The sequence below is a fragment of the Pteronotus mesoamericanus genome, unplaced genomic scaffold, assembly GCF_021234165.1.
Source record: "Pteronotus mesoamericanus isolate MK-2021 breed Mesoamerican mustached bat unplaced genomic scaffold, CSHL_Meso_final contig_74, whole genome shotgun sequence".
Lineage (NCBI taxonomy): Eukaryota > Metazoa > Chordata > Mammalia > Chiroptera > Mormoopidae > Pteronotus > Pteronotus mesoamericanus.
In genome coordinates this window covers 1,546,789-1,573,184 of record NW_026555247.1, presented here as the reverse complement: position 1 = coordinate 1,573,184, position 26,396 = coordinate 1,546,789, and the positions used below count along the sequence as shown (strand labels likewise).

The following is a 26,396-nucleotide window of genomic DNA, read 5'->3' as shown; positions in this document are numbered from 1 at the left end:
ATGTAACAGTTTTTCCACATAGCAACACCTATTTATTTGTTTATTTATTCATTTATAGACAGAAGGGAGGGAGAAAGAGAGGAAAGGAAACATCAATGTGTGGTTGTCTCTCATACGCCCCTTACTGGGGACCTGGCTCACAAACCCAGGCATGTGCCCTGACCGGGAATCGAACCAGAGACCTTTGGTTTGCAGGTCAGCAGTCAATCCACTGAGTCACACCAGTCAGGGCAGGAACGCCTTCTAATTCAAGATTTTCCTACTCTCATCTTCTTTTGCTCAGGAGAATTACACTTTGGCATACACCCTCATTCAAGGGGAGAAAAACATATACAATGATACCTCAATACTAGTCATTAATTCATTTCAAAACTCGGGATGAACTGAAGAATACTGAGTGATTGTGGTGTGGCGTCCTGTCCTGACTCATACAAATTCTAGCAGGTGTGACAAGTCCTGAGCAAGCACCGAGTACTGAAACATTTTTTTCTCATCAAAATGCAACCAGTACAGGGTTTGAAGAGTTCTGAAGCCAACAAGTACCAAGATACGACTGTACTTGAAAAAGGCATACATCTAGGTAAAAAAAAATACTCTGTTTCTTAAGAAATAAAATGGCAAAAGCTGAAAGGGAAAAATCAGATGCTTATGAACCGTCCTTATTTCCCAAACTTTAAAGGACATTACATCCTTACCTATCAATATTCATATATGTATATGTGAAAATGGTTTGAAAAGAACAATGTAAGAGTCACATGTTTTAATAAAAAATATTTTTGGAACATATTTTACTGCAGCATAAGATGTAATCCAAGAAGAGTTTAGCAAAGCAAACCGGATTTAATAAAATTCTGGAAGGGAGAAAGAGATCAGGCACCAGTAAGAATTTACAACCCTAGGAAGACATGAAGTGATCTTTCTGGGCATATCCTGACAAAATAGAGCCCATTAGTTTAGACCCATGAAGAGTGATGAAAAAGGTTGCTAATGGTGAGGTTCCTTTCAGTTCTATGATTCCTTAACTAACACAGGACTTCTAAAAACCTGCTAAAGCACTTTCAAAATGGCATGTATTCTTGAGAACAGGTGACCAGGCAGGCAAACTACAACAGAGTAACTTTAAGTACATCACAGGAGGCTACAGGGAGTATACGCACTAGAACATGAAGAAAATAATATGAACACTCATTTTACCTATGTTGAAACAGAGGATAAATATATGCATTAATGCTGAACAGCAGATGATTTGTGGTAGGGTAAATAATTAAACGTTGAGTCAGGGTTGGTGGGGTGAGAGCTTCAGCTGTTGAAGTTCACAGTAAGTGTGTATAGAGCACTTCAGCCTTCCCAGATGCTCCTCAACATCATGTCATCAAATTCAGCATCATTTTGTAAACCAATTATCTTTACTATTCAAAACCTAACAGAGATTACGTGATATATACAACTGTCAAAATCCACTGAATTTGCATACTTAAGATCTATGAATATTATTGTGTGTAAATTATACCTCAATTTTTTAAAAGTAGGGAGAAAAATCAATATAAATAGGCTAAATTGTTTATGTAGGATAAATTAGAGGGTCAAAGGAGTTTTAGGTCTATTTAAATGGTAGTATGTAAGATAAATCGGGTTGCTAACTACAATCTCCAAAGGTCACTAACTCTGTTAACAACATGTTTATCCTCAACCTTTGCACAGTATTGGCCAATAAATTTCAGTGTGACTAATGATCTTAATTTGCATTTGGCTATTTCCCATAAAAGATATCTCAAAACAGAACTGAAAGGACGCTGCAATGTTTCTCTGTCTACTGTGACAAAAATGAAGAGGAGAAAGAGCAAAGAGCAAGCTATAAGGTTCATGTCACTAAGAACACAGAGGGCACTCTAGAAGCCAGTAACTAATTAGGAGACGAAGCATGAAGCCTCATGGCAATGGACGTTGTCTGGGAAAAGTCTTAGTTTGCAATGAACAGAGGGGTACATACATCTTTACAAGTATGTGTTTTCATTTTTTTTAAGGTAAATATACAGAAGAGGAATTGCTGGATCATATGAAGTCTGTCTGGAAAAAAGTTGAAGCATTCCTAATGTAACGAGAACAGTTTGTGTGACATCAATGTAGCATGGCAGCCAAGGAGAGTGGACTGTAATGCACATGTATGAACAATGACGACTTCACTGTACTCATCAGTAGGAGTGGTAGACGCCACTGAGTGGGCATGTGTACTGTGTGGCCATTGCATTCAAAATGATTGAGCGAGTAGAGCAACAAATCTGCATCAAATTTTGCATTAAGCTTGAACATTCCTCCTCGGAAATTCTTCAGATGATTCAGAAGGCCATAGTTATGGGCAACTGGTGATTGGCAGCTATATCATGACAATGCGCCTGGCTCATGCATCACATCTGGCTCAAACATCATGTCTCATGAAGGGTTTTTTGGCAAAATATCAAATCACCCAGATGACTCAGCCCACCTACAGCTGAGATTTGGTGTCCTGAGACTTCTGGCTTTTCCCAAAACTAAAATCACTGTTGAAAGGGAGAGATTTCAGACCATGAGATTGATGAGATTCAGGAAAATATGATGGAGCAGCTGATAGCAATTGGGAGAACTATGTGAGGTCCCAAGGTGCCTCCTTTGAAGGGGAATTAGGTGCCATTGTCCTATATACAATGTTTCTTATATCTTCTCCAATAAATGTGTCTATTTGTCATAGCACATGGCTGGATACTTTCTGGACAGATCTCATAGTAACTCTAGTCCTAGTTTTTTTAAGAACCTCCATGCTGTCTTCCACAGTGGCTGTACTAATTTACGTTCTCACAGTGTACAAGGCTTTCCTTTTCTTCACATCCTCTCCAAAACTTGTTATTTCTTATCTTCTTATTTATTTATTTTTAGAGAGGGGAAGGAAGAGAAAGAGGGAGGGAAACATCAATGTGCATGTGGTTGCCTTTCACACGCCACTCCCCGCCCTCCCCTGCCCCCAACCAGGGACCCGGCCTGCAACCCAGCCAGGTATGTGCCCTAGACTGGGAATTGAACCAGCAACCCTTTTGTTCACAGGCCAGCACACAGTCCAATGAGCCACACCATCCAGGGCACATATCTTCTCGATAACAGCCATTCTAACAGGTGTGAAGTGGTCTCATTGTGGTTTTGATTTCCTATTTTCCTAATAACTAGTGATGTTGAACATCTTTTTAAGTATCTGTATGTTTACTGCAGCATTATTACAATAGCCAAGACATGCAAATGACATGTCCACCAAAAAGTGCCTAAATAAAGATGATGTCTCTCACACACACACACACACACACACACACACACACAGTGGAATACTACTCAGCAATAAAAACAATGAAATGTTACCATTTGTAACAATATGGATGGACCTTGAGAGTATTATGCTAAGTGAATTAAGTCAGATGGAAAAGGACAAAAACTATAATTTCACTCACATGTGGCATATAGAACAAAAAGTAACACACAAACTAAGGAAACAAACAAACTCATAGATACCAACAGAATGGTGGTTACCAGAGGGTAAAGGAGGTCTGGAAAGGGTAAAGTGGGTAAAGGGGACCAAATATATGGTAACAGAAGGAAACTAAATTTTGCATGGCAAGCATGCAATAAAGTATACGGTTATTATAATCTTGTACACTAGAAAATTATATAATGCTACTAACCAATACCCAAATAAACTTAATTAAAAAAATCTTAAGTTCTCTGCATTTAGCTCCCAAGTCTGCTTTCATGGACTAAAAATAGAGGTTCCTTGTTTTTATTGCTGGGCATTTTATACATTTCTATCAGTGCCATGTTTTATATATTTTCACTCAGTATGTGCTACAGCACTGTCTAATCAGAATTCTCTTCCCTCCAACAGGTTATTTATGCTTAGGTCTATGTTTTGAATACATACTGTCCTCACATCCTCTAGAAGGACAAAACAAGGCTTCTGTACTATATCTAAGCCAAATTTATGAAGGGACAGAGGTTCACTAGGTACAGCTTGTACAAAGCCCTATGTAGTTTAAAGTTTTCCAATTTCCACCAATCAAATTCCTTCTAGCTTTCAAATAGTAACCTGCTTTAAAGGATGATGCAGTCTTTCATCTGCCTCCTTCAAAAGGACTAACTTTAATTAGTCTTAATTATATGAATGGAATTCTTGAAAAGAATTTAAATAGAAGGTTATCTATCAGAATACAAATTTCTTTGAGGTATCTTCTCTGGAAACAGAATTTCTTTCCTAAGTGGTAGGGGCTTAGGAGGGTAAGGTGTTCAAAGGTTACAAATTCCAATATTATATAACTCTAGATCTTACAACTGTAAAAGCAGTAGACTTTCTGTTCTTTTTCTCTCAGACTCTTTAACTTGACATTTAATATGATGCTAAGACATTTGACCCTAAATATTTTCACCTAAATTATTTTAGAATCTAAATGCTGAGATGGAGAGAGTCTTGCAAATCATGTAGTTTGATTCTCTTATTTTACAGATTAAGAAATGAAGTGCTAGCCCCAGCTGGTGTGGCTCAGCTGGTTGGAGCATCATCCATTAGACCAAAAGGTAATGGGTTTGATTCCCAGTCAGGGCACAAACCCAGGGTGTAGGTTTGAGCTCTGATCAGAACACATATAAGAAAGGTAACCAATCGATGTTCCTCTGACTCTCTCTCCCTTCCAGCCTCTCAACAGCAATTAAAAAATGTCAAGTGAGGATTTAAAAAGAGAAAAAAGAAATGAAACAAAGGCCTGGAATGATCAGGAAACTGCTATTCCACAATCAGAAGTAAAACTAGTTCAGTCTTCTACCTTTTATCAGTTCAGTGCTTACTTCAGTATATAAACTGAACTTTCACAACTGTTACTACATGCTGTTGTTTTAAGTCCTAATTTCTGTTGGCTGCATTATTAAGCAGATCCTGGTTTAAGCAAATTTTAGGAAAGAGTTCCTTCAAGTAGTATCGTCAATGATTCACTGGTACCTACAAATCACCAAGCCTATGAAAATTATTACAAAGTCCTAGTTTATATGCATTCTGATATGCCTGGTTAGCAAGCAAGCAAGGTTCTGGCTTAATGAGAGAAGCTGGCAACCATGTCATTGTAGAACACATCAGTACACTAACAGATTTGGCTGATGCAGCCTTTCATGCAATCTGGAAAAGAAGGGCATGCACTACTATTTCTGCCATGTGTTCACTTCTAGCACTCATTTACAAAATTCCATTAAAATCATGACTCTTCTGCATCTAGTAGGTGATTTTACATGTTTCAGAAATGTTTTAACTTCCCAAGTTAAAGCTGCAGGTTGTTACTATGCTGTACACCTGAAATATAATACTGCATACCAACTATAATTAAAAAATAGAAATAAAACAAAAATAAAGCTGCAGGTTGTTTAGGAGTTCTAAACATAGTTGTATTATGCTATAATAAAAGACTCTGTTGAACACCTATCAAAAAAAACTTTGAAGGCGAAAGGTTTACTTCAGGGTCCTTCCTGGTGGATCTTAGAAGAATTTTAGTTGGCAAAAAATATTTCCAGGGATTAAGGCAGTATTACTTAATAATTAAGGCACTTTTACAGTTTTAATTACTTAATATTTAAGGTAGTACTATTACTTAACGTTAAAATACTTAAGGCAGTATTAAAATGTTAATCCAAATAGAATTTAGATGCATGTGTATTTCAAGTTTTTCTCAAAAGAACATGTTTGGCTTATTAATGTAAATAAGCCACAACTTTTAAAGGAACTCTTTACACTGCTCTTAACGCACCAAAATCAAATAAAAGATCTCAAAGGGGCTCCTGGTATACTCTCTTTCAGAAGGGAAAGATAAATAACCTTTAAGAGACTGAAAGCAGAAAGGATGGTATCTCTTTTTAAGAAACTGTGGTACTTCTTATTAGCTTAAAATTCTTTGGATATCAATGATATAAAAGGAGAGTTTAGAACATTTATAATTAAGTTCTTCCCAGCTAGTATTTTGACACTGACAAAAAAAATTACCTCAATTCATTAATTTATTCGGGATCAAAAAATTTTATAGGTATAGCTTACACTGGTTTGTATACTCTAAAGTACTTTCCGCTTTCTGTCTTTTGTTTAGTTTTAACAGGGAAATTGTGAATTCTAGGACAACTGAAATCAAAGTCTATATTTAGCATAGGTGGAGTGACAGCATCCCAAATATGACAGGTGATGAGCAATGGAAGATGGGTAGAAAAAGAGTTCATATATTAAAAATTACTATCAAATGCAGAATCTTGTTCCAGAATTTACAACTCAGATTTTAAAGTTTTGAAAAATGAGTTAATGGTTTTGCCAAAAAGGGATTACTATAGTTTGTTATTCATTAACAGAGTATTGGGTTGAACAAGAAGTCTGTAATGGTTTTTCCCATAAAATAAAAGACACATTTTTTATTTCCAACAGTAACTTTTGATTAGGATATTTTGAGTATGTCAGTTATCTCCCGCATGGTAAAATGTTGATAGTTCTCAATTAATGTCTTGATTTGATCAGTATCAACTTCAACCCGTCTACCTGACCATGGAGCATCGTCCAGAGAGAAATCTCCAGCATGAAACTTCGCAAACCCTTTTTGGACACATTCAATCTAATTACAGCACCTTCTCCATGCACTCCAAAATCTTTTTTTGCGTTTCAGTTGAGTTTTCACCCTTCTTAAAATAATAAAGCATAATATGCCAAAAATGTTGCATATTTTCTCCCATCTTCAGTATTAAAATGGCTACACAAAAATTCACCAATTTGGTAAGTTTCTTTTAAATGCATGCTGATAGGACAGCTGTCACAATACAATCTAACAGAACTGTTCTGAATGAAGTTAAAGACAACTAAGTTCTACTAGAGCCAGTGTATGGAAAACAGAGAATGAACTTTTTGGCCAACCCAATATAATTATAATAATAGCATAGTTTTGGGGTGTTTTTTCCTGACTTGACCATTTAACAAATGCTTGATAATTCAAGCACATACGAGATCAAGACAAAGTTTACAATTGGTATATATTTGGGTTCCATAACTAGAGAGAAATGATTTCCCTTTTTTTTTCCATGATGAAGAGAACTTTAAAGCACTAATTTTCCCAGGAAGTAAGGCATGATCTCTCTATTCAGCAACTAAGGTGTTGAAAGCATACAGATGGACCAGCATATATGTTATAATGCCATCCTCCCCTACTCCAATTCAAATAAAGGGTTTGGAAATTTAGGGACAATTGTGGGCAGCTTCTTGTTCAATGGTCACTAGTGAAGAATAGCACCCCACTGACATACCTATGGTTCTCCCTGTGCCAGTGCAACCACTGAGTGGGACAGGTGGAAGATAACCTAAAAATAAAATCTTAGATGAAAAATCTATGTTCTACCCCAAATTCAACCCCTGAAAGTGTTGACTTGAAAACTGATATCTATTTTGAGCTCTTCTACTGAGTTGGTAAATAAGTAGTGATCAAGATTTCTCACTTAAGAAAAACAAACCAAACCCTCCTTTCCTCTTTAACTTACTAGAATGTTTTGGTTGCTCACTCGGTTGCCTCTCATACGTGTCCCAATCAGGGAATCGAACCAGCAACCTTATGGTGTACAGGACAATGTTCATCCAACAGAGCCACCAGACCAGCAGATAGTTGTGTTTTTTTTTAAGTAGTTTTCATTTTTCAATTATTGTACAATTGACATACAATATTACATTAGTTTAAGGTGTACACCCCAGTGATCAGACATTATTTAACTAAATGATCATCCCGTTCAACCTGGTGCCCATCTGACACCATGCATAGTTGTCAGAATATTACTGAGTGTATTCCCTATGCTGTACTTTATATCCCCATGACTACTTAGTAACAACCAATTTTACTTTTTAATCCCTTCATCTTTTTCACCCATCCTCTCTACCTCCCTCCCAGCTGGCAACTGTCAAAATGTTCTCTATATTTATGAGTCTGTTTCTGTTCTGCTTCTTCATTTATTGGGGATTTTTATTTTTAGATTCATTTGTGAATAGATATGTATTTATTGCTGTTTTATTGTTCATAGTTTTGATCTTTTTCTTCTTAGCAATTCTCAGGAATAGGTGACATACCAAGCACAAGACCATCGGGTTGGGTAGTAGTGCTGATGTTTATATCTGCTTACCCAGGGGCAAGACACTAGTTCAGATCTTCCCTGAGACTTACAATTTATTTGGCTTTTGGAAATTTACTGCATGAAAAGACACACACTGACAGTCTGTTTCAAATGATATTTGAGCAACACAACAGGATGTCTGATGGCAAATTATGTTGAGCTACGGAAAGAAAAAGAGAATGCCTCTCCTACTTTAGTCCACAACAAAATGTCAAGGGGAAAAACAAGTCCAAACCTCACACTGTAGACCCATTAAAAAAACAAACAAAAACAAAACCAAAGAAACCCCCAAGCTTCTCACTTTACCCAAACTCTAAGCACGGACACCTGGCACCTGTACAAAGAGCCCTCCCAGACCAAGAGCCCTACCTTGCTGACTGGGTCGCCTTGTCATCGTCAGAGCTCAGATCCATATCCATAGCATCTTCTGCAGCAGGGGAAGCAGCCTGGTCTTCCTTTTTACTGTCTTGTTTGCACTTCTTTCTCCTTCGTTTTTTCTTTTTCACAGAACTTGGAGTAAAAACTGTCTCTGTTTCCAAGATGTGTGAGATGCTGGAACTCTGAGATGGTCTTTCATTTCCACCTGATTTCACCAAAGGGGAGTCAATATCTTTAAAGAACTGATCTTCAGTAGGAATTGGTGAAGTGGCAAGGTAAGCAGGAAGTTTTTCCTTAAGGAGAACATGGAGAACGAAAAGTTGTCCATGGCAAACTAGACAGCGAATCAAAATAATAAATTCTTTGCATACTTAAACTTTCACAATGGTAGAAAGAACACAGTTCCTGAAAGTAAGATTAAGTCACACTGAACTAGGGCACTGCCTGCTTTATGCTAAGTAGGTCTTTACCCTGCACACAGCTCAGTGTTACCTCATTTTGGTCCATGTAACTGAGTATGTTTGAGGAACCACTATGCCAAGTCAGCATGGAACACATGAAAGCTGTAATTAAAGCAGAGCCAATTAAATTCTCTGTAAAAAGAAGTTTGAAGCAGCAACAGCAGCATTCCAAGGAGGTGTTGCAAAGCATTCTGTCTGTCAAGAACTTGGACAAAGCAGAAGACAAAAATCAGAAATACCTCATCAGACAAAGGGCAGCAGGACAGGTTAAGTGAAGTGAGAAACTATAGTAAAAATGTTTGTGTTTGTCAAAATTAATTGATGGTGGAGGAAGGCAATTTTAACAAAAAAAATACTCTAACAAATTAATGGGTTTTTAAATCATGAAGTATTTAAGATATCTTTTTAGGAACTCAAAAGAAAATAAATACCAACAGTTAGAAATAATTAAACTCTTATTTTAATATTAAATAAATGATCAAGTCTCGTGTTCAGGAAATTAACTTCTTCATCATTTACTTCATTCCTTAACATCATGGGGGAAATGAAAGGGAGGTAATAGAGATATACATTAACCTCAGATAATTCAGGACACTCAAGTTTTTATGTTAACAGTTCTGAAAATAAGTGGATTTCCCTACTTGTTTTAAATTAATCTTCTGAATTTGGCTTTGATAAACATATTATCCCAAAGCCAAAATTTTGTTTACCCAAGCAAAATCTGTGTTCACCAGCAATACATAGTTAGAAACTCTAATGATAGTATATTATTCTGCAAGCTCACAAAGCACTGAGGTCACAGGCCATGGTTTCTGGGATCCAGGGCCTTTTAATTTAATGGTCTTTGTTATAAAGTTTACTTGTAATTCTTAGGAGCTGTTTTGTCCCTGACAATGTTTCCTAGTTCCACTGTAGCAGTTTTTAAGGGGGGGCAGGAGGGGGATGATGGAGATGTATCAAGTAGTAATTATAATGTTGTTGGATGAATTAATAATTTTTTTAAATTTTTAAAAAAGATTTTATTCTAATATTTCATAGTAGATTTTGACATTAAAAAAATAAAATCAATCTGTATTTAAAAAACAAACAAAAAAAAAAAAAAGAAAGAAGGAACTCCTACCTTTTGCAACAACATGGGTGGAACTGGAGAATATTACACTAAGTGAAATGAGCCAGTCAGTGAAAGACAAATACCATATGATCTCACCTGTAAGTGGAATCTAAACAAAATAAACTAATGAACAAAATAAACCACAGGCATGGAAACATGGAGCAGACTGAAAGTGACCAGAGGGGATGGTGAAGGACAATGGTAGAAAGAAGGGGAAGGGACTAGACAAAGAACATGTATGAATGACCCATGGACATGGACAACAGTGTGGGAATTGACTGTGGGAACCAGGATGGGATGGGTAGAGGAGGGCAAAGGGGGAAAAACAGACAATCATAATAGAATAAACATGATTTAAAAAAAATTAACAATTAAAAAAAAGATTTTATTCATTTATTTTCAGAGTGGGGGGTGAGAGGGGGATGCAGAGAGAAAGAGAGGAAGAGAACCATTGAATGGTTTCCTCTCGCACACCCCCAACTTGGGGTCTGGCCTGCAACCCAGGCATGTACCCTGACTGGAATCAAATCAGCAACCTTTTGGTTTGCAGGCTGGCACTCAATCCACTGAGCCGTACCAGCCAGGGTTTTGTTTTGTTTTGTTTTCATTTTAAAAAGACACACACTATACTGAAGGAAATCTGGCAAATTTAGTTACACATGGAATAGGAAAAATGGCTGGAAAGTTAACACTCTCCAGGTTAACCTTGCTAAACATAATTTTAAATGGAATCATCAGAACTGACCATGAAACTATCAATAACTTAGTCTTTTCATTTGTTGATTTATATTAAACCCAAAGAATGTTATGAATTAAACGTGATTTTAAGAAATACATAAAAATTATAATCAAAAATATTTTCTTCCTCTAGTAACTCACTGATTGCTTCATTCTGCCTTTGCCTGTATGATGAGGAAAATTTTTATTTAGGCCAATACAAACAAGATATTAAAAAACACGTAATTAAGATACTAGGAAAACTCTGGTCTGATGAGGTTCCCTTTCATTACCATACTGTGTCAATGCTGCTTTACATACTGGTACATAAAGTGTTGGCTTCTCTCTAAATTAAAAAACGATAATTTCATTCTGCTAAAGTTTATTTTTCGGTCATTTTTTTTGTCAATTTATATCAAACTGGTAGTCTTCAAAACCCAAAAACATAGTCCTGTATCCCTAATAACTTGAAGCTTATCATTTTTGCTGAGATTTTACTCTTTATGATAAAAGATGTAACAATGCCTTCTAAGAATTTGTAAAAAGATCCACATTAAATCCATCAAGAACAGTTTACCATTTAGATCAGTGGATACCAAGGAGAGGAGGAGAGGGAGGGAAAAGGAGGGGAGGGCGAGAGAATGTGTGTTGGTAATGACAAATTGTGCTCTCTTGCTTAAAAGAAGCCAAATATGCAATAATTGTTTATAAAGGGTATAGGCCAATTAATTTAAATTCCTTGAGACCCTAATGAACCACTTCACTGTGACTATTCAAGGTTGGAGATGCACTCTCCCAAATCAAAATGGTAAACTTGTTTTTCAAGTTTAAAGGTCACATGTGTATGAACACACAAAGAACCTGAAGAGATACACCCTTCATTACTTAGGCAGAAATGAAATGTATTCAAATCCAGGTGTAAACTGTAACAGACACTAAATAAGAAAGCTCATTAAAGTTGGAGAGAAAGATGTGCCTTTCCTTACAAAAAGCACAATTATGGACGCCTTCTGCATTCTCTCTGTACCTTGAAATCTGGCATGGAAAAAAGGTCCTCACTCCTCAAGCTTCCTTCTGACAGCTCAGTTCTTCAACCTAAAACTAAAGCTTGCCAAACCAGCAACATCATCTGTACAACTAACTATGAAAATGGAGCATTTCTGTTTTGGGATATGCACCAGAGGCCTGCATACAATGCATAAAGCAGACATGATCCACAAGGACTTACATATTCCTCTTCAGTCTCCTCCACAAAGAAAGCTTCTCCATTGTCACCCAATTTCATATGAAGATCCACTGCATCACCATTGATTTCTATATCAATCTAAGTGGAGAAACAAAGTGACATTTAACATTAAGAGTCTTTCATTTAAGCTAAACGAAGCCTAAATTTTGGGTTCTCAAGACAAACAGTATTGAGGTTCCCAGAGTGACAGCCCCAGAGAAACACTGCTACCTACCCCATTTCCCACCCCTAAAAATACCAAACAAGCCTTGGGCGGTAGGGTGAGGAGGGGATGGTAATCAGGGATTGAAAGAAAATGTTTTACCATTTTTATAACATATAAACATTTAAAATTATTTAATTTCCAAATGTCATATAATAGGGGGAAATGTTATTGCCAAACATCTGAGTACTTTCATAGTTAAAGCAAAGGTACATCTCACCTTGCATGGTTCAGATTAAGCACAAATTTCAGTTACCATGGTATGTTAAATGGGAGTAACTGCAGAAATTACAAACTTCACTGCCAGCTCTTCTATCCACCAATCACTACATAAATTAACAGATGTCCATCATGATCATTAACCCATCTTGCCACTTTTTCAGAGTCTGTAAGTGACTGGTCTCAGCACTACTGTTCTCCGTTCAGACAGCAAAGCACATAGTTGTGCTGCCTCCTTGTCTCCCAATGATAAAGCCATGTAACATTTTATTAAAAAAAAAAAAAAATTGAAAGAGGAAATTGCCCAAGATCAAACTGCAGTACAGAAACAGAAACTAATAGTATTAGAAGTAAAATTCAAATGGAATGTAAACAGGTACAGAAGAAATAGCTGATGGTGGGAACGGTGACCCTGCTGCCATTTGAGAGACTCCCAATGTGCAGCTGGAGGAACTTGGTGACAGCGAGCTTACCCATACAAAAAAGAAATGTGTTGGTGATGATGGTCCTGAGGAAAGTGGCATAGGCAAAAAAATTCATGTTAAAGGAACTCTCAGAGATACTTCATGACACTGCAAATTCAAAGGATAAAAAGTTGGAAGCCCTGATCTAAACTTATAAAGTATGACAATTTGCCAAGACAAAGAAAAGATGCTTGTTCAATATAATGAGTTTTACATCAGGAAGGCACGCACTGTTAAAATTATGCGTTAAGTTTTTACAAAGACTTGAGTTCTCAATGTTTCTAATGCTGTAATTTGCAGTATACTAAATACTATTTTACTACCTTTCATTTTCCTATACATTTATAACTGACAGTAAAAATTTTTAAAGTTCTGACAAACATTTGTAAAGGACACGGAAAACTCCTAATTTTTTTTCATTCATTATAAAAAGTTTGCACACCTTCAGCTTGCTCAGTCATTTTTACAGGTTTGTACTACGATGCAAAATGAGGACTGTTTATATATAATGCTAACTGCTATTACCCCTTGAAAATGATGTAGTTGTTTATCTCTGGCCTGTGCATAAATTCATTTAAGTACCATACAATAATAAATGAACACCAACTTTTGAAACTTGTATGAATAACCTTTTAAACTCCAATTTTATTTGATTCTCAAGCAAGGATATATTTCAGAGGGACAGGGAGAGAAGTAGAAAGAGAAACATCAATCAGTTGCCTCCCGTATGCACCCTAGATCAAAACTGCAAGCTAGGTATGTGCCCTGATTGGGAATTGAACCTGCGACCTTTTAGTGTTTGGGACTATGCTCCAACCAACTGTGCCACCCAGCCAGGGCACAGATAAATTTTTAAAATTTTTTCATAATAAACTGGCTGAAGTCCTATAAGCATCTAGAGTCACCTAAGATTTCTAAAACAGCTGTAATAATAGCAGCTTCTTCCGCAATCATAGGAAGGCTGTTTCTAACTTAAAAAGTTATGTAAAAACTAAAAAAAAAAAAAAAGTAACATGTTTTTCTAGACTATAAGCAAAAGGGTAGGGAAAAACTAAATTAGTTTCATAACGCCAAATTTTAGGTTTCTCAAGATTACTTAAATGAAATACTTAACTAAATTTATTCAACTACAAGTTGAACATATAAAATAATGCTTTGTTGATTTGTATAAATTCTTTAAGTTAAACTAGACAAATGAAGCTATGTTATTTTTAATAAAAAATACAACATTCAAATTAATACCATCCTTCAAAATTTTCATCTTTGGAGGTTATCCATTTACCCAATGTAGCTGAGGAAATAAAATAATGCTTCATTAGGATGCAAAAAGAACTGTTTTTATACTACCTTAGAAAAATTAACCCACTCTTTTATAATCCTTACTTTTAGAGATCAAGTATAACGTTTCTGAATGACTCTTGATTTGACTTGAAATGGAGTTTGGTTCTTTCCAAAAATTAAATCTAACATCACATTGTGCCAACACTGAGGACACTTAGAAGAGTATACCATAAGCTCTTTAGGTAACAAAGAAAAAATATTAAAAATATTTTGACAGATGGCACAAGATGAGTAAATGCTTTCCCAAGGTGGTTATTTTAGAAAAGGACACTCATCTTGATGTTAGAACTTCTAGTAAACTGGTTGCTAAAACAGCACTCATTTCCATATATTCAAACCTCCTGCACTGTGGTTAATCTCACTCAAGATATATGGCTGAGCTATTGAAATACATCATTTACTTTTAAGAAATACTGGCTGTAGCAGACACTTGTTTTTGTTAAGAATATCTCTGATGTCCTGTGGGAATCTATTCATCTTCTATTTGAGACTATTCCAGGTGTGGCTTCAGAGAGTGGAGGTGGGGCTGTTATCCAAGCCAGGCCAATCAATATATTACACCCCAAGCTATAGTGACTGATCCTTAAGATATATGTGATTCATCTGCTGGGGAGACTAAACACTGGCACTTGTGTAGGAAGGAAAGCTCTCTTTCCACTGGGGTTGCTGGGTTAATGGGAACTAGGCCTGGAGGTACTGGTGCCCATCTTGTACTAGAACATATATAAAGGGAAGCAGAGCTGAGAGTTAGAGGGAGAGTTCTGATAGTACTTTTTAAAAAAATTTGTTGATTATGCTATTACAGTTGTCCCAATTTTTACCCCTTTGTCCCCCTCCACCCAGCACCCCCACTCCCTCCAGTAATCCCCCCTTCTTTGTTCATATCCATGGATCATGCATGTAAGTTCTCTGGCAACCCATTTCCTATACTTGCTCTTAACATCCCCCTGCCTACTCTGGAACTACCAATTTGTACTTCTTAAGTCCCGCACCTTTTTCCCTATTCCCCCAGACCCTACTCCCAAATGGTCACCCCTCCCAATATTCTGCATATCTAGGATTCTGTTTCTGTTCCGCTTGTTTGCTTAGTTTTTTACATTCAATTGTTGATAGTTACGTATTTATTGTCTTTTTAATGTTCATAGTTTTGATCTTCTTTTCCTTAAATAAGTCCATTTAACATTCCATATAATAAAGGTTTTGTGATGATGAATACTTTTAGCTTTACCTTGTCTGGGACACTCTTTATCAGCCCTTCGATTCTAAATGATAGCTTTGTTGGATAGAGTAGTCTAGGTTGTAGGGCCTTGCTTTTCATCACTTTGAATACTTTTTTTTAGATTTTATTTATTTTTAGAGAGAGGAGAATGGAGAGAGAGAAGGGAATGGAGGGAGAAAGAAGAGGAGAGAAATATTGGTGTGTGAGAGATACAACAATCAGTTGTCTCTCATGCACTCCCTACTGGGGACATGGCGCACAACACAGGCATGTGCCCTGATTGGGAATCAAACTAGCAATCATTTGGTTTGCAGGCCAGCACTCAATCTCCTGAGCCACACCAGGCAGAGCATGAATACTTCTTAACAATCCCTTTTAGCCTGAGAAGTTTCTTTTGAGAAATCAGCTGATAGTCTTATGGGTACTCCTTTAAAGGAGTAATCATTTGCTTTTCTCTCACTGCTTTTAAGATTCTCTGTTTTTAACCTTTGACATTTTAATTATGATGTGTCTTGGTGTGGCCCTCTTTGTGTCCATCTTGTTTGGGAGCCTCAGTGCTTCCTGGACTTGTTTCCTTCACCAAATCAGGGAAGTTTTATTATTTCCTCAGATAGGTTTCCAATTTGTTGCTCTTTCTCTTCTTCTGGCACCCCTATGATGCCAATGTTGGAATGTCTGCAGTTGTCTCAGAGGCTCCTTACACTGTCCTTGATTTTTTGGAATCTTTTTTCATCTTACTATACTGATGTCTTTTTCTTCCTTATGTTCCAAATCATTCATGTGATTCTCGGCTTCATCCACTCTACTGTTGTTTCCCTGTAAATTATTTTTTCCAATTAGTGTCTCCTTCATTTATGATTGGATCACTTTTATGCTGTTGAAGTACTGAGTTCTTTGAGCATCCTTATAACCAGTGTTTTGAACTCTGCCTCTGAGAGTTTGCTTATCTCCATTTCGTTTAGTTCTTTTTCTGGAGTTTTGTTCTGTTCCTTTATTTGGGCCATATTTCTTTTTCTCCTCATTTTGGCAGCCTTCCTGTGTTTGTTTCTATGTATTAGGTTGAGCTGCTTTGACCCCATGTCTTGATAGCGTGGCCTAATGCAGTACGTGTCCTGTAGGCAGTCTTCTCTATCCCCCAAGCTAGGTTCGTGAGATGCGCCCTCAATGTGGGCTGAGCATTTCCTCCTCTTGTTGAGTCTTGATTGCTGTAAGCAGGTCAATGGGAGGGATTTACTGATGCTAGGTAGCCCATAAGACTGGCTGTGACCACTGGCTAGCAACCACCTCCCTCCTTGGTTTGTGGAGGTAGTTGGGTGGTAGTACTCTAGCCCAGTTTGTAATTGTCTTCTGGGTGCACAGGCTCTGGGGTTTTTGGTTAGTGCAGGCCAGGGTCAGCAACGACCTGTGTTTTGTCACAAATGGCTGCTAGTGCCAAGCCTGGTACCATGCAGTGAGAGGTATGGGGGCTGGGCTCAGCTCTTGCTTGAGCAGATTTAGGAAGGTTGGGAACCTGGGAGCCTGCACCTAGCCTGGCCACTCATATGGAAAAGCCACCATTACCAGGTTGGGTGGGTCTGTAATTTGGATGGGGCGGAGCCAGTGTACTTTGCCTCTGTGTGGGGGCGGGCTCAGAAAAGGAACAATGCCCTCTGTCTGCACTTCTGTCTGGGAAGAAGCTGTCTCCAAGCTCTTGCCCTGATGCCAGACACTTCAGTTCCTCCTTGTATGTCACTGGTACCCTTCAATGTGCTGCCCTGGTGCTGGAGCACAGAGGGGGGTGAGTCTAAGTCAGGGTGCAGGGTCCTGCATAGGAGATGACTGAGAATCCCACAGTTTTTCTGCTAACCTAAACCCCCCTAGTTTTTACAGCCAGAAGTTATGGGGTCTTATCTTTCTGGCACTGGAACCCTGGGCTGGGGGGTCTGGCATCCCTCGCTCCCAAGATACCCTTCTGTTTTTTATCTTCCAATCTTTCACATGTGGGTTTGGGACCAGCCAGTTCTGTGTCTCCACCCCACTACCCATCTGGATGAATGTGGTTTCTTTAATTCTTTAGTTGTCAGACTTCCATACAGCTTGATTTTCTGATGTTTCTGAATGATAGCTGTTCTGAAGTTTAGCTGTAATTTTGCTGTGGTTGTGTAAGGAGCTGAGCCACATTTATCTATGCCTCCATCTTGACAGGAAGTCTTCTGGTAATACTTTCAGAGACTCTAAATAAAGCCCTCATTAATTCAAATGTCCCTGGACTTTAGTTATGCAAGTGAGTAAATTTCCTTTTTTCTTAAGCTAGCATGAGGTAGATTTCTACCATCCACAATAGAAACTGTCTTTTCTAATAAACTGGTTTATATAACTTTGGTAAGTAATCGAATAATCAGCTTTGTGTTAAACCAACAAAAATGATATTTAAAAATATCAAGTGCAGGTTTACCTTTCTGAAATTAAATCTCTGAGTTATAAAACATACTGGGAGTACTGATGTTCTATTAAACAAGAACATACCAATGGCAGTGGGAAAATTATTATACTGCATCTCTCCAACCATAGGTTTTAAGGTGATTATGATTTTCAAGTTCACTTCACAGGTGGTACTATATCTGCAAATTGGGTCTCAGTTTAAATCAATGAATTGCTTTTCCTAATCCAAACTGGCCCAAAATAAGACAAACAGTTAATCCAAATTGCCAGGTAATCTCAAGGCAGACATGGTTTTACTGTTATAGGAAAACTGTGATTTGATCAAATAGCCAAATTTCCTCACAAATTTTTGAGTTTCTGGGATACCAAGGAAAGGAGTGAAAAAGAAGAAATTTTCTCTTGTCTTGTGTCTCATGGATAGCCTTCTATTAAAATTCAAGTGTTTGACAATATATTTAACACAATGATTTGTGTAACCTTCTACAGAAACTGTACTACTTTTTTAGAGACATACAACATACAGAGGTATCTTACCTGTTCAGTCACTATTTTCAGATGCACAAATGCTTACGTACATCAAGTTACATTTTGAAAGTCTAGAAAATTTAATTTGATCAAAAAAAACAGATCACAGCAAAAATAAATAAATAAATATATAATGCATTATAAGCCATTTTAAAAATAGATCCTTGTACAACTAATGGCAAGTTTTAGTGGATTAACAGTTTGCCACTGATTCTCCCAACGCAGATATAATTGGGAAGTACGGCAGCTTAGAGGTACTGGAAAGAAAGATAAATTCAAGAAGTTAACTATGGCTTAATACTGTTTTGCAATGGAAAGTTTAAAAGTCACTAAGTAAATTACAACTCCTTTTGGTTTCCAAAGGGTGACTATGAACAGAGGCCAGACCATATAAACCCTGCCCCCCTGAAATATGGCTCTCCAGTGGAACACTGATTTTGTTAACACCTAGAAAAATCAAACAGCTTTTTCTTTTGAGTAGGGAAAATATCTACTTTGTGAAATCCATAAACCTAACCTTTTACTTTAAAAATAACCTAAAATCAATTAAAATAGAGGGAAATTTCTATTTTAAAGAACAAAATCAGCTAAGTGAAGTAGTCCAAATCTGAAAATAGATGTTTTCAACTTACGCAATTGATCCTCCAACACATACTTCTGTTTCAGAAAATGGTGTGGATTTTTCATTATGCTTTAAAATCCTGGCAAAAGTCTCCCTATATTGTTTAGGTAGATACTGTGGGCCAAGAGTAGAAAGGTAAATACTGTGTCCCTGCCAAGTTTTATTACTAGCTCAATTTTCTGACTAGATTGACATCAGATGTACTAACAAACCTCCCAGCTGCTCCATTATCTGAAGGAAAGAGAAGGTAAGTGAAAGAAAAGCCAACACGAATACCCTCTTTTAAAATGAATCTTCCCTAAAATAAATAAAAGTCAACCAGCCTATGGCCTGGGGGTTTGCATTTCAGCTGGATTTGGAGACAAGTCCTAATATAACCAAATTTAGTTTACAAATAAGATTTACAGCTTTGTCAACATAAACTGATTTGACAATAATTGTTTAAACAAATCTAACATATTCTTGATTATGTCAGTCTATTCCATCCAGAATTGTTATGAAGACATTACCCTAAATATTCTTAAATGCTGTCTAAGGTAAGGTAAAGCAACTTTTTCTAAATACATCTAACATCCTCATTTATAATTCAAGTTTCTTTGGTTTGCTCTTCTGAACTGCAACAAATAATTATCAAAATAATTTTCAGTCTAAACAATATATGGATATTTCCCTTGGAGAGACTTTCTGTAGTAGGGCCTTCTGAATTTAGAAGCAACTTCCAAAAGCAATTAAGGTTGACTTCTCTTACCTCTGCCTGTACCAGCATGCAGATTTAAAATCAAAGGCCAGAGAATTCACAGTAACAATTTATTTACTGGTGCCATCTAACCTCTCACCCTCCTGGAAAACATGCTGTGCCCTGTACTTACCACTTTCTCTTTGGATCTCAGGACTCCCAGCTTCCCAAACCGAACGTGAAAAGGCGAACACTGGTAGGTGCCATCCTGCTGCCGCACCACAATGACATCGATGCACCCAGACAAGGTAGCTTGGTTAATGCCCTTGTAGAGCTCCTTCACGGTGACAATCACCTGCCCAGCCAGCTGTCCCACATAATTCATGGTTTGAGACTACAAAAGATAAGAAAAAAATTAAATGCAATGTTAATGCTGAATTTGTAGATATGACAATAACAAAGAAAAAACTAAAGTGACTACAATTACATTACTAATTTGTACACTAGATATGTACCATTAGTAATTTTGATTTTGAACTCATTACTCACATGAACAATCCCAAACTGTTCTTCTTTGTATCTGAAGCGTGTGTAAGTCCCTTTTTCTTTCCCATTATCAAATATAGTGCTAGATGCTATTAGAGATTTTTCTGCAAAGTAAAGAACCTGCACAAAACCACCAAAGAACCCAGGCCACCACCACTGCCCTTCTGCCCAAGACACAAGGGTTCTCATGGCTATCGTATCTACTCTCATCATAGCTGACAAACAGAAAAAAAATGACCAAGGATCATCCCCAGGAGGAACCTGCTGAAAGATGCGTAAGTCAGAGTTGTGTTTTCTACAGGACTATTAATAGAATATTATGGTTCAGACAGATGCTTAATTAAATAAACGCTAGTGACCTTGACTGGGTCTAACCTAATTTATAACATTACCTCTAGGGAAACCTCCCCTTCACTGCTACATCACAATTCACTGGAACATAAATTCATGTTTCACAAAGTTCAAAGCTAAAAACAGGGTTTTAACCTTGTTCTTCAATTGCAATTCACTATTCAAATAAGGATCACAGGCTGTAAAGAATCCTCCAGAAAGGGTCAAAAGAAGGAGTTGAGTATACCTGACTAGGTCCACCAGGGCTAAGAGGAAATGTTTTCTGTCTCTGTACCTCACTTGCTATGACTGCAGTTAGAGGTGGCTTTAATCTAACAGGTGGCACCCACAATACTGTACGCTGTGAGGGCAAGTGGGCAAGTCTCCCTGTCACCCCCTCAACTATTCCACTAATTAGGAAAAAATAGACCCTTCTAGTCCTAAGATTGTCAAATTTCATTTCCAGTTATTGACTGTAACATTTCTTTTGTTACACACTGACACTGTGTCAAAGCACTAATCAGCAAAAATCATTCTCTTGGGGATGGGAATGTTGCAGATCAAACAAGAGAGGCTTACACAGCTCTGGCTAATCCAGAGGTTGACTTTCACCAAACCAGAGAGCTGAGAGATGATTCTCCAGGTTATTCATCATAAGCACATTTCTCTCTCTAAACCCGGCTTTCGAAGTGCCTAGAACTCAAAGTTACTACATGTTCAGAAAAGTTCCCAGATCACATTCTCTGTTGTCAGATAAGTCCAAAGCTGAATTGTGGGAAAAAAATGTCATCCCTTGGGAAAAGGTAGGGGCCCACTGTTTAAAGGTGAGCAAGTGCCTACTGGCAGCATCTGGAATGTTTTTTTCTTCTCTTGTACACAGATGAATGTGCAATGAAGGCCCATCTGTTTCACACCATGAAGCACAGCCACAGTACTTTTACCCTGGAAAATTTTTTTGCATATTTTAAAGCTGATGTTACCAACACCCCCAAATACACCTATAGAAAGTGCATTTAGGAGATGTAAACTAGCTGCAGAACTTACTACTAAATAACCAAACAAGGCAGTGTCCTCTATGTGATAATTCTAAAACAATGACAAGTTGGTGATGACCATGGTTTTAGAATAATTATTTCTTGACTGGATAAAAGAATGATCAAATGAATCATCAATAAATGAGACTAAAAAAAATAAGAAACAGATGTGGGGAGAAAATAGTGTTTCATCAGAATATTCATACTGCAACTAATTATATTTTTCAAGATAATTGCAGATTCACATGCAATTGTAATAAACAATACAAAGGGTATATCACATGTACCCGTTACCAGTTTCCCCCCAAACTAACATTCTTGCAAAAGTCTTGTGTAATATCACAACTGAGATATCAACATTGATTTAGTTAAGATTCAGAACATTTCCATCATCACCAAGATCCATCCTATTGGCCTTTTATAGCCACACACACCTATTTCCCTCCAACTCTCATTCTCACTCTCTCCTTAATCTCTGCCAACCACTAATCTGTTTTTCATTTCTGTAATTTTTGTCATTTCTAAGACAGTTACATAAATGGAATCATATAATATATAACCTTTGGAAACTGCATTTTTTCACTCACATTTCTATAGAGATTCATTGAGGTTGCTGCATGTATGAACACTTTGTTCCTTTTTATCGTAAAGCAGTGTTCCACGGTATAGATGTACCACATTTTGTTTAACCATTCACCTGCTGAGGGACAGCTAAGCTATTTTAAGTTTTTGGCTATTACAAAGAAAACTGCTATAAACATTCCTGTGTTGATTTTTGCATGAAAGTTAGTTTTCAACTGACTGGGGAAAACACCCAGGAATGGCTGCTGGGTGGAATGCGAACTGCATGCTTAGTTTTTAAAGACACTTCCATCAGAGTTGCTGTACTATTTTATATTTCCACTAGCAATGTCTGAGAGACACAGTTTCTCCACATCCTTGGCCAAAATTTGGCATTGCTACTATTTTTTATTTTAGTCATAACGACAGGTGTGTAATGATATTTATTTTAATTTGCATTTCTCTAATGGCTAATGATGCTGAATATCTTTTCAGGTGATATGCCATATAAATATCTCATTACATTTTGTTTCATAAAATACAACTAATTTAGAGAAAAAGGGAATAAATATCTTGTTTGTGCCTTATTTTGGGGTCATGGTATACAAATTTTATATGTTAAGAATGTCTCCAAAAACAGAAGTGAAATAAAGCTTTGACTTATGTAGTTCATTTTTTCACTCTTTTACCAGAAGTATTTTCAGCAACCTAAAACCAGTCCATCAGAATATTCATATTCTCTAAGTAATACAAGGTCTATCTAGCCATGTAATATGAAAAAGAGACATTTATTGAAAAAGATACAATATACAAGAAACACTGTACACATGACAATGACGCTTCAGTCCCCTTCAAAGGAGGTACCTTGCAGCTTCACACTGTTCTCTCAATGGCCATCAGCTGCCCTGTCCTATTTTCCTGAACCTCATCAATGGTCTGAAATCTCTTCTCATTCAAAGGAGATTTTAGTTTTGGGAAAAGCCAGAAGTCACAGGGCACCAAATCTGGGCTGTAGGGGGCCTGAGTCAACTGGGTGATTTGATGTTTTGCCAAAAAACGCAACATAAGACGTGCTACATGTGCAGGTGCATTGTCATGATGAAGCTGACAATTACCAGTTGCCCACAGAGGCGGCCTTCTGAATCATCTGAATAGCTTCCATGGAGGAATGTTCAAGCTTAACACAAAATATGCAATAGCCACAGAGTACACTTACATGCTCACTCAGCAGCATCTACCGCCCAGACTGACTAGTACAGTGAAGTCACCATTGTTCATGCATGCATATTCCAGTCCACTCTCCTTGGCTGCTAGTTACATTGATGTCGCACAAACTGTTCTCATTATATTAAAAATGGCTACTTTTTCCAGACAGACCTCAAATATGTTCATATCATGCTTTTGGTCTTTCCTGGTACATACATTAACCAAATAACCAGCACCCAAGTATACAATCTTTGTATTACTGCTTGACGGTAGTGACAATTTAAAAATGAGTTTTGTTACATATTCTTTTAAAAATTCATAACTTAATAGGCCTTTTCTTAAAATAAACTGAAAATAACTTTTATGTCTCTTCATTCAGCCATAAACAAGTCCTATAAACTAAATGTATAATAAACTTGCATCAACTAGAGCACTGAGTCTATAATTAAGTGTAACTACATCTATTTAAGATGATTCTAATGACCGTGGTTGAAGGATGTACTGTTATACAAGAAAGTCTATTGTGTAAATGCCAGTTGCTAAATGTAGAAAAATACAGTCTGTCAAATGACTGATTTTTCCTCTTAGCAGATATAAAACAATTCTGTTTATGTTATGAAGGCTGGGAAAACAAAAGTAAAGGGAGGCCTGATGTCTTAACATTCACTACACCCTGAGAATGACAGGCATAGCTCTGTTAGGAGAGGAACCCCAACCAGGCTTGAGGAGGGGGACTTCCTCATTATTATGTCTGGGGAAAAGCAACTGGTCATTGTATGCATGATACCTTAAACAGCTTGCTCTTTAAGCAGAAGCTACCACCATAAAACTGTGGTCCTACACATCCAGCCCAGCACTAGCCATAAAAAGACTGGTGAGGACAAAGTCAAGTCTCTGACACCAGTCTATCCTGGGCATAGTCTGGGGTAGTGGGACTCTGTGCAGGGGCAGAAAAAATAGATGATTAGGTAACCCAATAAAATACTAGCTTTTGAAATAAAACTAACATTAAAAAAACAGCATATAGATTGTAAACTATTCATATTTTACAGTGTATAATGAGGAAAAAAGTGGAAGATAAGAGAACATGAATTCAAGAACAGAGAATGACAGAGACCAACAGAGAAGGACGTAGAAAGAGACCAGTGAAAATTCAGAGCAAAAGCAAAGACACTACATAATCAGAAAGCAGATTGACATAAAGATGCCCACACAGAAACAATACCATGGGATTGAAGGATGTTCACAGAACAGCATCCTTATCTTCAGGCTCACAAGCACAAATAAAAACATTAAAATGCATTTACTGATTCTTAGAAATGGAAGAATTTATCCAGCCCAGCCTTGCAACAAATTAAAAAAAAATGCTTCTAGCACAGCTCTGAAGTATGGTAAAGTTAACAATTATCACAGTAGCAGCAACTACTTTTTTTGAGAACTTACTGTGTACTTAATTCTTAAGCTTATACAAGCATTATCATCTCAGAACCACCTTTTGGTAAGTATAAGTTCTATTTTTAAAGATAATAAAATTGAGGCTTGGAAAGGTTAAGTATTGTTATGGATTAAATATTTCTCCTGTTTAGCCTCCAAATTCCTATGTTGAAGTCCTAACCCTGGAGGTGGGGTCTTTGGGAGGTAATTAGGTTTATACGATGTCCTGAGGACACTTAATTCCCCTTTTGATGAGATAAATGTTTTTACAGGGAGATGACGCCAGAGGGTGCTCTCTCTCCCTTCACCATGTGAGGACAGTGAGGAAGTAGTTGTCCAGAGCCAGGAAGAGGACCCTTACTAGGAATTGAAGACCTTGGACTTCCCAGGCTCCAAAACTGTGAAAAACAAATGTCTGTTGTTTAAACCATGCAGTCTATGGTATTTTGTCATAGCATCCTGAGACGGCTAACACAAGTATCTTCTTTAACATCATATGCTACACTGCTTTTCAATTTGTGGATACTTCCAGCTGATAGAGAGACACTCCTTTCACCAAGAAGTTCACAACCGTATCAGGCAGCCTAGTTATTATATCCACTAGAAATCACATTGAATTATGTACCACCCTTTCTAAATGACACTTTCTCTACACTAAACAATTTACTGTACAACCACAATTAGGTCTCATCTATTCTGGGCTAAGCATTCTTATTCTTTAAAATATCTGAAATGGCTGTGTTTACTCTCACTTTAATGACAAACTAGAGAATTATCCATGTCTTTAAATGGGAGATCCAAAGCTAGATAAAATGGCACAGATCGGCCTGGGAGGCACTTACTGATCAATAACCTAAAAATGAAAAAAATGATTAGTTGGTTATCAACTAAAATACACAGAGGTCAAATTTATATGAAATTGAATGGTTCCTACTATCAGATTTTTATCAAATATTTTTTAAACATAAACTAGTGCCTGGAATAAATGGGTGGCTTTCAAGATTTAATTATTTACTAAATGTTTGAAGATTTGCTTATTAACTTTACCTGAGCATCAGAGAAACTAAAGTCAGTCATCTTGATATGTAGTAGAGATTTATAAATGGAATGCGCCAGTAAATAAATTCAAATACAGATCTCCCTCCTACAAAACTGCCCAAGATTATTAAAAGGTGATATATTCAATAAAAAATAATGGTTAAGGAAAAGAGTAACTATAAAGATACAGGTAGTTTTTAAAATAGTACAATTTTTAAATAGTTATCAGTACAAAATGGATATATTCTAAGTTGCTCCTTTATACATATCACCAAAAATCTGTTTCCTAATTTTTAGGTTTACCTTCATATATCTATTCTATACTGGTATTACTAGTTAGCAGTACTACTAACAAACACCACAACTACAGCTGTTACACATCTATCATGTGTCAAGTGCTGTTAACTTAAACATTACCTCATGTAATCTTCACAACTACCCATAAGTTTGGTATCAGTATTCCCATT

The 26,396-nt window shown here is 37.0% G+C and overlaps 1 protein-coding gene across 5 annotated transcripts in view; it reads right to left on the bottom strand.

Annotated features, from left to right (window-relative positions):
- Positions 1-26,396, bottom strand: part of LPIN2 (lipin 2) — an 89,413-nt gene that overhangs the window by 24,445 nt on the left and 38,572 nt on the right. For 4 of the 5 annotated variants that reach the window (XM_054583409.1, XM_054583410.1, XM_054583408.1 and 1 more), the window contains exons 2-4: positions 19,974-20,174; positions 12,074-12,169; positions 8,548-8,849 (exon numbers count right to left, since the gene is read on the bottom strand). In XM_054583409.1, the coding sequence (XP_054439384.1) occupies positions 8,548-8,849; positions 12,074-12,169; positions 19,974-20,165 (590 nt within the window). In that variant the 5' untranslated portion in view covers positions 20,166-20,174. Of the gene's footprint in view, positions 1-8,547; positions 8,850-12,073; positions 12,170-19,114; positions 19,219-19,973; positions 20,175-26,396 lie in introns of those variants that run through there. The other variant, XM_054583412.1, reaches the window with a different exon arrangement.